The sequence below is a fragment of the Pseudophryne corroboree genome, chromosome 1 (assembly GCF_028390025.1).
Source record: "Pseudophryne corroboree isolate aPseCor3 chromosome 1, aPseCor3.hap2, whole genome shotgun sequence".
Taxonomy (NCBI): Eukaryota; Metazoa; Chordata; class Amphibia; order Anura; family Myobatrachidae; genus Pseudophryne; species Pseudophryne corroboree.
Window position 1 is genome coordinate 234007152 of NC_086444.1, and position 13134 is coordinate 234020285.

The 13134-nt window shown below is 45.6% G+C and overlaps 1 protein-coding gene across 5 annotated transcripts in view; it reads right to left on the reverse strand.

Annotated features, from left to right (window-relative positions):
• Positions 1–13134, reverse strand: part of MCC (MCC regulator of WNT signaling pathway) — a 652269-nt gene that overhangs the window by 210611 nt on the left and 428524 nt on the right. For all 5 annotated transcript variants that reach the window (XM_063964137.1, XM_063964138.1, XM_063964139.1 and 2 more), the window contains one exon: positions 5485–5691. In XM_063964137.1, the coding sequence (XP_063820207.1) occupies positions 5485–5691 (207 nt within the window). The remainder of the gene's footprint in view (positions 1–5484; positions 5692–13134) is intronic.

Here is a 13134-nt window from a genome sequence, read left to right on the forward strand (position 1 = left end):
GAAATATGTACTTGTTTGTATAGATGTTTTCTCGAATTGGGTCGAAGCTTTTCCAGCAGCTACAAATACCGCTATGTTTACAGCTAAGAAAATTGTGCAGGAATTTGTATGTAGATATGGTATCCCTAGAATCATTGAAAGTGATAGGGGTACCCATTTTACAGGTGATGTCTTTCAAGGAATGTGTAAATTGATGGGAATTGATAGCAAGCTGCACACTCCGTACCGTCCACAGGCGAGTGCGAAGGTCGAAAGAGTGAACAGCACTATTAAAAATAAATTGAGTAAAGTAATGGCAGAGACAGGATTGACGTGGCCAGAAGCTTTACCCATTGTTTTGTATAGCATCAGAACCACTCCCAGGTCCCCTCTTAATCTGTCTCCTTTTGAAATCTTGTTTGGTCGACAACCGCATGTCATGATTAACCCTCAGGATGATTTGAAATGTAACAATGAAGTAACTGTAAAATACTTGATTAACATGAGTAAGCAGTTGAGGAATCAAAATGATAATCTGAAGTTGGTGATTCCTGATTTACCAGATAGTAATTGTCATGACATTGAACCTGGGGATTATGTAATGATACGAAATTTCCTACGCTCAGGTTGTCTTATTGATAGATGGGAAGGACCATACCAGGTCTTATTGACTAGCACCACAGCATTGAAGGTTGCTGAGAGAGAGACTTGGGTCCATTCATCCCACTGCAAGAAGGTTGTTGATCCCGAGAAGTCCCGTGATAAGGAACAGACGGTAGAGGTTGTATCACTGGAGTGTCTGTTCCAGGAGGACTGAGGCGGCACCTGAGCCTTGAAGATCGAAAGCAGCTGTCGACTCCCCTCTCCCTTTTATTGTTTTCTCCACTCCCCATCCCCTCTCCCTTAAAATTTCTTTTTCCCCCTTCTCATTCTTCTCTATTTCCTCCTCAAAGATGGACTTGCCCCAAGAGACTGTGATCCGGATTTTGATGTTAACCATGATGTTGACCAGAGCAGTCTGTTCCGGCGAGAGTACCATAGAGGTCGAGAGAGGTTCTGGAATGGGTTCCGATTATGATGATGGAGGCGTAGTTTTCCAAGATCAACCAAACCAACAAGCAAAGGCGAGTATCAGAAAACGATCCGATAGAAGAAATTGTGATGGATTGTTAGCTGAAGAAAATTGTATCTGTAGGCTCTGTGATAATCTGGTTGAAGATGGATGCATAAAGAAATGCCAATCTAGTTTTAATATCCATATGGACCGGCATCCATTGAGTGACTATCACTCTCTAGTGGGTAACGTGTTAAACCAAACAGATTGTTGGGTATGCTCTCAAGTACCTCAGGGTCACAGTAAATCAGGGCTAGTACCATTTCCTTTAACGTTAGGGGAGGTACTTGAGCTAAGTGGTGGGAGACCGGTGGACCGGAGGTTTAACATCTCCAGCCCTCCTAGTTTGAAGCTCCACCAATACCATGTGGATAGGTCCCTCATATGTTTTAACATCTCCAATCCCAGAAAACCGGGAAATTGGGAAGTGTCATGGAGCAACCTTACCATGACCTTTTCACATAGAGCAGATAGAATGCCTACAGATACAGAGCTCGTACGCCACATAGCCAGTAGAGGAAAATCTTTTCGGTATCGATATACCTTAGGAAATAGGATTACTAGAGTTGGAGAGGTATCACCAGGATACTGTGCACATATCGTACAAACCGATACGTGCATTAGGCAGATGGAAGAATTAGGGTCAGGAGATTTCACCTGGAAGGTTTGTAACATGGTCATGTCCTTCTCCGTCCCATATGTTCTCCCCGATGATGCATATTTCATATGCGGGAGAAAGGCGTACAAGTGGCTTGCCCCAAACTCTGAAGGATTGTGTTATATTGGAAAAATATTGCCTGAAGTGATGACTGTTACACATGACAAAATGAAGGACATACACCGTGGTGCCCAAGCTCCTTATACTCACACTCATTACGAGCACCGAGTTAAAAGACAACTGTCAGAAAGGTTAGAGCATCCGGCCTCTGATCTTATCCATGAATCCACCGGGATTCAGGTTCTGGTAGCGTTAGATTTCACTCGCACCGCTCGAGGTGTGATGAATTATAGATACATTTCCGCACTCGCCAATTTGTTAGATAATATCACTGAAATGTATGATGACACGTTTAGATACACTGGAAGAGAACTTCAAGCTTACAAAACAGAACTAGTTCAGCATAGGATGGTTCTTAATTATCTTACAGCAGTAACAGGCGGATATTGTGTTACATTGGCAACACAGTACGGCATAAAGTGTTGCACGTATATCACAAATAGCACCGAGGATCCGGTAGAGGTCATAGACCAAAAGATGGACGATATTCTGCAGTTAAAGTGGGAATTTCGTCGAAAACACAATCTCACCCTTGCTGCTGTAGGTAATGAGCTGACTGGTTGGGTGTCATGGTTGAACCCGCGAAATTGGTTCTCCGGTTTAGGAGACTGGGCTCAAGGAGTCATAATGGATGTTGGAAAGTTTCTACTATGTATCTTGGGTGTCGTTATATCGATTGGATTGATATTTAGATGCGGGCAGGCTTTAATGAGGTGCAAACAAAGTACAAAAGTGATGAGCTTGAGGAGTGAGGAAACCGTAATTAACCTGGATTTGATTTATGACCCAATGATAGAAACCAGAATGTGATGAAAATGCGATTATACGGTCCGTTTCTTTCACCTGTTTTTCTGCTTTTCTCCAAGATACAAAGACCCCCTTGGACGAGGAAGCTGACGAGACGAGATGTATACAGACAACGGATTGACCAAAGAAGAAGATTTGACAACTTTAAATATGGACACTTGATGAACTTTGCCATGGATCCCCAGTTTCCCTAGTACTTTTAAACTCACGCTAGCCCAACATTTTTTGTAAATCTGATGGCTCAGACAAAGCTATTTGCTCATGCCCAAGGAGCAATACAGCGCAAAGAAGACGACTCTCAACAGATACCGAAAACAACTTCGACGACAGATGTACATTTCCCTGACATAGAATATCATTGCATTTTTCGTAAGTGTTCTTTATCTTCATCTCTACAACCCTCAGGTAATAACACACATAGTCGATAGGGAATACAGGCACAGATAGCAGCAACCACATACCTCCCCCATTCATGTATCATCAACTAAAATGTGCATCCCCATTTTGTTACAACCACAGCCGAAATGAGCTCGGTAGAGTTTGACAGCCCATCCACAGACCTGTACCACAGGATAAGAAGGAATTCAAATGTATACTTCGCAATACCTCGAAGCTTGATTTACCACACGTACGGCACGATGATACATGACCCTCCAAACATGGACTCATACACACATGCTTCTACTTTCTCACTAGGTCATACCCTCTTCACACCTACTCCACTCTTCTCCCCTACCCAACCATGGAAATCAATTAACCCCTGACTTACATTTTTCTCCTTAAATGTTTTGTGGCAGTTATTATTGACTGCCAAAGGGTGGACTGTCAAAGTCAGAAAAATGTCTCAATGCACGTTGCCATATTTGCACCGCACACTGGTCCGCGCTGCGCGTGCGTACGCTCTCCCGTGGAAGCGCATACCCGCAATAGCGTGCACACGCAGGCGCGGTATGCGTATTTACGGTAGAGTTTATGTGGTCGTAGCGTGCGACTCATTCGTTACATATTTTCACAATTAATGTAGTTTATAGATCATGGTCCCTTTGATAGATTCTGAAAGTTTGGTTAAAATACAATGTCCCAGAGCTGAGGAATCCCTCTTTATATCGTACGAAGGGTCTAACAGGAATCATACAGCAGTGTTTGGTACCCATCGGAAGAGTATTTAATTAGCAATATTCCGGTGTTGGTTTGGAGCGTATTAATCGCTCGTGCGAATAGTTATGGACATAAGAAGTTTATGTCCATTTCTATTATTTACACATACTCAGGTATGCGGCGGGAAACCCAGTTTCCCACCCACCTGAGCTGTTGGAAATCGTCACAGCCCACCTGTATGAATCACCCTATGACCTTTTGTTATGATGCAGGGCCGAATTCCTTCGGCCAATGGACAATGGGATTGTAGGACCAGGAGATTGCATTGTGTGTGGGGCATAAATAGGCAGGCCGACCACATCCAGCTCACTCTCTCATCAACGGTTATCTGCTGATAGCCGGGAGCTGGATATCGAGGCGCAGGCGATCATACCCTTTGTGCGTAAGTTTCTCTCCGTAATCATTGTCTTTCTGTGAGCCAATTTCTCTCTCTCTCTCTATCTCTCTCTCTCCTCTTTTCTCTTATATCTCTCATAGTATTATAGTATTGTACTGTATTGCATTCAGGTCAGTGTAGTATTGTCTTTTTTGTATTTATTGTTTAGTTCTGTGGTTAGGAAGTCTCTGTTATATTGTAGTGTATCATTTGTACTGTTAACCCCTTTTTACAAGTATATTAGATATAATACAGTTAATAGGCTTTGGAACCTAAACCAGTATCTGTGTATTTTCTATAGTGTTAAGTGTTCACTTGAGCGTCGGTGACGCTCAAGCAGCTTTGTAGTTAGTCAGGCTACACAAGGTTGCACTTACACCCTGTACTCACATTAAGGTATTCAGTGTATTTCATTGGTATAAGGTTTTAACATAAAGGTATAGTGTTGTGAGCGTCTGCATCGCTGGTGACCTCCTCGTGGTCTCGAGCGTACGCTACGCTACAGCGAATCATTCCCCTAGACATAGCCAATAACGTGTCCTGTGATCACTGGGCCGTGAGCGAACGTGACGCTTGAGCGTCTCGCCTACGGCTGAGCGATCGCTACGCCAATAGCGTACCATTACGGTACTTCTTAAGTAAACAGAGTACAGTGTTCTTAGCTTCATAAAGGGTTGTTTATACGACAAGGAATTTAGCATTGTCAAAACATTCCCCTTGTGCACTTCGTGTGGTATGCTCAGTACATCGTACGAATGTCCAGTTTTCTTATCTCTCCACCATTGATGGCAACATCGGCTTTTCGAGCTGCCCCTGCCTGGCCATCTCAAGTAACATTGACTGCATACACCATTGCACACGCTGGTTTTCACGCATGCAGTAATGGTTTCCAGGCCTTCTTGCGCATGTGCAGTTGCAAGTAATCAATCAACTGCACAAACATCAACACTAAACATCAGCACTAAGGGGGACATTTACTAAGCAGTGATAAGAGCGGAGAAGTGAGCCAGTGGAGAAGTGCCCATGGCAACCAATCAGCACTGAAGTAACATCTATAATTTGCATACTATAAAATTAAAAAGAGCTGCTGATTGGTTGATGGGGCAACTTCTCCACTGGCTCACTTCTCCGCTCTTATCACTGCTTAGTAAATGTCCCCCTAAATCCACCACTTAATCAAGCTCTATGTTACAGAACTTATAGCAAAGACTCAATGGCCACATAAAGCAGGCTATACTAAGACTGTAAGCAGGTTATATGAAAGTGTCTTACTCTACGACGAAGTCTATCTCTTTCTTCACGAATAGCATTCATAGTAGACTTGGTCCTATTGAGATCTTCCTCTTTGCTGCAGAGCATAGCAGTGAGGCTTTCGTTTTCTTCCCGAAGTCCAGCCAGTTCCTTCTCCCATCGTGACCGTTCTTCTGCCAGATTAGGATATAAATCCCGGCCCAGAACCCCCTCTATTTCTTCTACAGTCTGTCAAGGACACAACATGATCAGGCTGATGCCCTTAAAATGCAAACAAAAGCTTATAGCAACATTAGCAACAACATACAGTATGAAAGAGTTTGAGGAACATGTCAGAACTGAAAATAAAGCTTTGACTAAAAGGGTGCACACATCTATCAGTGTGTAAGTCAGCTAGGAACCCAGAGCAACATCGCTCACACAGAGATATACAGTATCTGAAGTCCTGCCATGGTACATGACAGCTCATGGCTGATTGCTTTATTAGATAACCCATTATTATGGTTCATAACAACCACACGACTTCAGGTCAGTGAATAAAGTTACACAATCAACACAAGAATAAAGATAAAAACTAAATTCAGGTAAAGTAAGTGACATCATGAAATATGGATCTCCAGGTGATAAATACAGGTCCTGAACGAATGTTGTCTTAAATGGGTTACTCACCTAATCTAAAATAAAAATAGGTGCAGATGTGTCCTCATACACCTAGGGGAACATTTACTAAAGTGCGGGTTTTTAGAAGTGGAGATGTTGCCCATAGCAACCAATCAGATTCTAGCTATTATCTTTTAGAAGGTGCTAGATGAATGAGAAGTTGAATATGATCGGTTGCTATGGACAACATCTCCACTTCTAAAAACCCTTTAGTAAATATATACCCTAGCCTCAATAAGCCATATGCACAAGACACCTGTCACGAGTCAGCTGCACTGAGCTCTGCAGCTCAAATGTGCGTCTCAGTCACCTTCGGATGCAACAAAACAGCTTCAAGAGACTGCACTGATTAATGTGATATGCGACTGAGTCTGAACAGTATATGAAGCACAATGGAACTTAACATAAAAAAAGCTGCGGCCGCTGCATCGTACTTTGTATACAGATACAGACTCTGTCGCACAGTTATACAAGTGCCACATATAAAAGCAGTGTAGTCTCATGAAGCAGTTTTGCACATTGAAATTAAGAAAGACACTCACCGGAAGCTGAGTCGCAAGGTATCTGGTGGGCCGAGAAGGGATGTTTGGCACAACTTCAATATTAGTGTATGTGCTGCTAGTGTCAGTACATAGTAATTAGTAGTATTTGGCCACTGCTGCCACACGACTAGCGGTATATTTCGTACATCACTGCTACCTGCAAGCTATACTACAAAATAGTGTACTGGCTGTTTGCATACACTTGGATGATATTGTACAAGCAGCTGGGACAAGGAGATTTATGGTAGACTTACCATAGTTAAATCTCTTTCCGCGAGGTACACTGGGTTCCACAGGAAATACATCGGGTGTAGAGTTGGATCTTGATCCAGAGGCACCAACAGGCTAAAGCTTTGACTGTTCCCAGGATGCATTGCATGGCCTCCTCTATAACCCCGCCTCCGGACACTGGAGCTCAGTTTCGTTAACCAGTCCAATGCAGTAACAGGTAAAAGAGAAGGCTGAAGGGACCAGCGGTTAATGCCATACAAACCCAAAGAAGCGAAGTGCGTCAGGGTGGGCGCCCTGTGGAACCCAGTGTACCTCGCAGAAAGAGATTTAACTATGGTAAGTCTACCATAAATCTCCTTTTGTGCAGTGGGGTACACTGTATTCCACAGGGAATACATCGGGGATGTTCTAAAGCAGTTCCTCATGGGAAGGGATGCACCGCAGCGGGCACAAAAACCCGGCATCCACAGGAAACATCCTGGGAGGCGGAAGTATCAAAGGCATTAAACCGAATGAACGTGTTCACTGAAGACCACGTAGCAGCCTTGCACAATTGTTCAGCGTACCACATCCAAAGACCTCTCTTTGGAGGACAAACTAGAAGAGATAAAGGCCAGAACCCCAATCTCTTGGTTAAGATGGAAAGATGACACCACCTTAGGTAGATAACCGGGACAAGTTCTAAGAACTGCCCGGTAACGGTGAAAAATCAAAAAGGGTGGACAAAAGGCCAAAGCGCCTAAGTCCGAAACCCTCCTAGCAGAGGCAATAGCCAGTAGAAACACGACCTTAAGCATAAGACATTTAAAGTCCACAGACAAGAGGTTCAAAAGGAGACTCTTGCAGGGCATTCAAGACAACGGACAGATCCCATGGAGCCACCGGAGGGACATAGGGAGGCTGAATCCGTAAAACGCCTTGAGTGAAAGTATGAACATCAGGAATAGAAGCAATCTTCCTCTGAAACCACACCGGCAAGGCAGAAATAGGAACCTTGAGGGAGGCCAGACGAAGGCCTAAGTCTAGGCCTTGTTGCAGAAAAGCCAAAAGTCTAGAAGTTCTGAAATGGAGGTCTGGGCGTTGAGGAAGTAGGAGAGGATGCTCTATCGATAGACACTGCAGGTCTGAGAACCAATGCCGTCTGGGCCACGCTGGAGTGACTAGAAGTAGTATTCCTCTTTCTTGCTTGAACTTCCGTAGTACCCTGGGCAGGAGTGACACTGGAGGGAACACGTATGGCAGCTGAAAGTTCCATGGAATTGCCAGTGTGTCCACGATCGCTGCCTGAGAATCCCTTGTCCTTGATCCGAAGACCGGAACCTTGTGATTGTGTTGAGACGCCATCAGGTCTACATCTGGTAGTCCCCACATGTCCACTAGGAGTTGAAAGACTTCCGGATGAAGACTCCACTCTCCGGCGTGTACGTCCTGATGACTGAGGACATCAGCTTCCCAGTTGATGACTCCGGGAATGAACACCGCCGATATTGCTGGCAGATGGCGTTCCGCCCAACAAAAGATTTTTGACACTTCCATCATTGCCATGCAGCTTTGAGTGCCGCCTTGATGATTTATGTATGACACCGTGGTGGCGTTGTCTGATTGTACTTGAACGGGCCTGTTATGTATCAGAGGCAGGGCAAGAGTCAAAGCATTGAACACTGCCCGCAATTCCAGAATGTTTATCGGGAGGAGAGATTTCTCCTTGGTCCACTGACCCTGGAGAGAGTGTTGCTCTAGCACCGAGCCCCAACCCCGCAGACTGGCGTCCATAGTCAGTAGGACTCAGTTGGGGATCCAGAAGGGACAGCCCCTGCTCAACTGTTGGTCCTGTAGCCACCAGCTCCGTGACAGACGAACCTCCAGAGTCAAGGAAATCATTTGAGAACTGATCCGATAAGGCAGGCCGTCCCACCTGGAAAGGATTAACCTCTGAAGAGGGCAGGAATGAAATTGAGTGTACTCTACCATGTCGAAAGCCAACACCATGAGGCCTAGTACTTGCATCGCCGAGTGTATCGACACTCATGGGCGAGAGAGGAAGCATCTGATCCTGTCCTGAAGTTTCAGGACTTTCTCTGGAGACAGAAACAATCTTTGGTTGTGTGTGTCCAGCAGTGCCCCCAGGTGCACCATGCTCCGAGCAGGGACCAGCGAGGACTTTTTCCAGTTGAAGAGCCATCCGTGGACTTGTAGGAATTGGACCGTCAGTTCCAGATGACTGAGGAGAACATCTTGGGAATTCGCCAGGATCAGCAAGTTGTCCAGATACGGAAGGATCCTGATTCCCTGATGGCGCAGAATGGCCGTCATCACGGCCATGACCTTGGTGAAGAACCAAGGGCCCGTGGCCAGTCCAAATGGCAGAGCCCGGAATTGATAATGTAGGTTGCCAACAGCAAACCGCAGATATTGCTGATGCGATATGGCAATAGGTATATGCAGGTAAGCATCCTGTATGTCCAGGGATACCATATAATCTCCGGGTTCCATGGCCAGTACAATCGAGCGCTGCGTTTCCATAAAGAACTAGGACACTCTCACAAATTTTTCAGTGATTTGAAGTTGAGTATAGGCCGGAAGGACTAGAAACAGGGTCGAATAGTATCCCCTGCCTCTCTTGGACAGAGGTACCAGCACTACCACTCCTGTGTCCAGAAGGGATCGCACAACCAGGTGTAGAGCTTGCGCTTTCAACGGATCCGAAGGGATAACTATCATGCAGAACTGGCGAGGGGGACATCTCTTGAAAGAGACTGCGTATCCGTGAGAGACAATGACTCGCACCCAGGCATCTGACGTGGTCTTTAACCAGGCCTGGGTGAACTGCAGATGTCGGCCTCCAACCCTGGGATCCCCGCCACGTCATGCAGCAGGCTTGTCTTGTTTGGAAGCAGGCTGACGGGCGGCCCAGGATTGATTAGGTTTGGGCTTAGTGGTTTTGGAAGCACAAGCCTGTCTCGGGTACACTTGACCCTCTGCTTTCTCTGGAGGTCGAAAGGAACGAAAAGTGGTACCCTTTGCCTTCGGTGCAGGAGGATTAGTACTTGGGAGAAACGCAGTCTTAGCAGTGGCCAAGTCAGTCACAATCTTATTCAGATCTGCCCCAAATAGGATGTCTCCCTTGAAAAGGAAGCACCTCCAAGGTCTTTTTGGAGTTCAGGACCACCTTCCAGGACCTCAACCACATAATTCGGCGAGCCAATATAGACGTAGTGGACGCCTTGGCTGCCATTACACCTGCCTCAGAAGACACCTCCTGAATATAGTGGGAGGCGGTGGCAATATGAGACAGATATTGTCTGGCAGTGTCAGAAATATCCTGAGGCAGCTCTTCCTCTAATGCCTGAACCCATGCTTCAATTCCTTTTGCGGCCCAGGAGGCTGCTATAGTAGGTCTATGTACAGCCCCTGTAAGGGAGTAAATAGACTTCAGGCATGCCTCCACACGCTTATCCGTCGGTTCCTTCAGTGAGGTGACAGTGGTGACAGGTAGAGTAGATGACACCACAAGACGAGTGACATGAGAGTCCACCGGCGTTGGAGTTTTCCACTTGTTGCTCAACTCTGCAGGGATAGGGTAACGAGCTAGCATCTTCTTAGACAGGGAGAATTTCTTTCCTGGAGAAGACCAGGGTTCCTGACATATGTCTATTAAATGGTCAGAATGTAGGAAGACTACTTTAGCAACCTTCTGATGTTTGAACTTATCAGGTTTCTTAGATGCAGTAGTGGGATCTACCTCATCATCAATTTGTAGAATCAGCTTAATAGCCCCACAAACCATCAGTTAAAACTTCCCCCTCAGGTAAATCCTTGGTGTAAGCACTGCATGATGCAGAAGCGTCCGTGGATTTCCCGCTCTGTTGGCTGACATTATAGTGAATGTAGCCGTAGAGCGTAACAGTACAATATAGCCAGACAAATGCAATACCTGCAAATAACCCCCTGATTTAAGGGATAGTAAATACAGGACACAAACACAGAATTAAAGCGGTATGAGGTGACTGAAATACACAGTAAAACACACTAAACAGTATATACTGTGTAGCACTATATATGAGACCCTGATGCCCCAAGCCCCCCAGGGTACAGAATACAGTGATAGCAATAGGTGTGATACACGAGGAGTGAAATCCGCACAGCAGCTACAGGCACACTCAGTCACAGTTACAATGCAGAAATTATTTCAGACAAACAATAAAACCGTACTGGACTAGTAAAATTACACACACATATATAACAACACTTCTGATGGGTGTAGTAGGGTATGCCGGCGGGCGGGCTCCCGGCGACCACCCGCATACCGACAGCTGGGCGAGTGCAAATGAGCCCCTTGCGGGCTCGCTGCGCTCACCACGCTGCGGGTACGGTGGCGCGCTATGCACACCACGCTGTCTATTCTCCCTCCAGGGGGGTCGTGGACCCCCAAGAGGGAGAAAAGATGGCGGTATGCCGGCGGTCGGGATTCCGACGCCGGTATGCTGGTCGTTGAGAGCCCGGCCGCCGGCAAACAGAAGACCACCCCTTCTAATGTACAGGGTGAAACGCGTAGAGGACTCCTTACCTACCTCCTCCTGAACATTGGACATTCACTGTGGTGCTGCTAAGCTAAGCCCCCATTTTATCTTTATTTTATATCTTTTTACTCATTTTTATTTACTATGTGTACCATTATATGTATGAAAATAAATGAACCCCCCTGTTTTATATGAGAGCAGACATTAATTTGTTTGGGGACATCTGAGCCATTGAGACAAATTGTGGAGAGGAGGGAATCCTTGATTGTGATATGCATGATTAACTTAATCTTTCTGGTACGCATGAAATCTCTATTACTGGCACATATAATTGAATGAGAAATTACATCTCCATGAGGTGTTCGTCTTATTCTTACTGATTGTAGATCTTCTTGAGAAAAGCACGAGACAAACAACTGTGATACGCTCAACCCATTTATCTATCTGGTACAAAGAATACTCACCTAAATGTTGTTTGTGGTCTAAGCTTGATGGGAAATATTACACTATGAGGCGCTTGTTTCAACTTTATTGATTCTAGATATATCTATATCTATATATATATATGTATATAGATATAACAATGCACAGTCAGATACTGGATGTATATCTCAGAATACTTGTACTAAATATTCAGGAAGAAGTACACTTGCTCTTAACACTGTCTAAAATGACATGTAGAATACTGAAGTGACTGTAAATGCACAGCGCTGAGTAAGGATTTACAGAGGAGACATTGCCCTGCAGTCCCGGAGATCAGCCGCAGCTACTTGTGAAAAAATGGCGCACAAATCTCTGTCAGGGAGTGAGGGAGAGTAAAGAGCAGCTGCAGGCCGGGAACACCAGCAGTAGATGGTGCCCGGAGCTGGGGGAGGGTCAAGCACCTTATCCACTATGCTGGTCCTCACGACCGGTGGATAAAGCGAGGTCCCTGTACGGCCACAGTGTCCACGCCAGCGTCGTGGTCCATCTCCTAAAACTGCGACCGGAATGCGATTTTGGCGGGTCCCACCTGGGGGACCCTCTTACCTCCTCCCAAAGCAGCAGCCACGAGATCCTGGAGAGCGCCAGTGGCGTGTGCCTGGAAACCGGAGCGCCTCCGCCGCAAGTACCCGGGAACTCGGCCAGCGGGAGTATGTGGCGCTGCTGGGGAGGTGTTGGAGCCACAGCACAGTATGTCAGTAGGACATAAAAGTGCTGCAGCCCTTGAAGAATCTTCTAATAAAAGCTCTTTTCAGGGCTGCAGGCACCAACTTACAAACTGAGCTCCAGTGTCCGGAGGCGGGGTTATAGAAGAGGCCATGAAATGCATCCTGGGAACAGTCAAAGCTTTAGCCTGTTGGTGCCTCTGGATCAAGATCCAACTCTACACCAGATGTATTCCCTGTGGAACACAGTGTACCCTGCTGCAGAAATATAACATTTTGGTTTACGCTCCAGCTACCTTTGCTGATTATGTTATATGAAATAACCATGAAACTGCCAACAGGAAAAACATTTTTTGGAGTAATGAAGAAAACAGGAGCGGATTGGTAGTACCATTTCATTATGTACTGTCCCCCTAGCAGTACATAGGTATTTTTGCTTTAGGTGGAGAGCCCCTTTAAGCTCACATTTCTGCGGTTAACTTCAGCCATATGATTTGGTTGTTTTGTGAGGCTCAAGTAACAGAAATTCATGAAGCTGAAAATATCTGTGTGGTAAAATACTTAGCATGT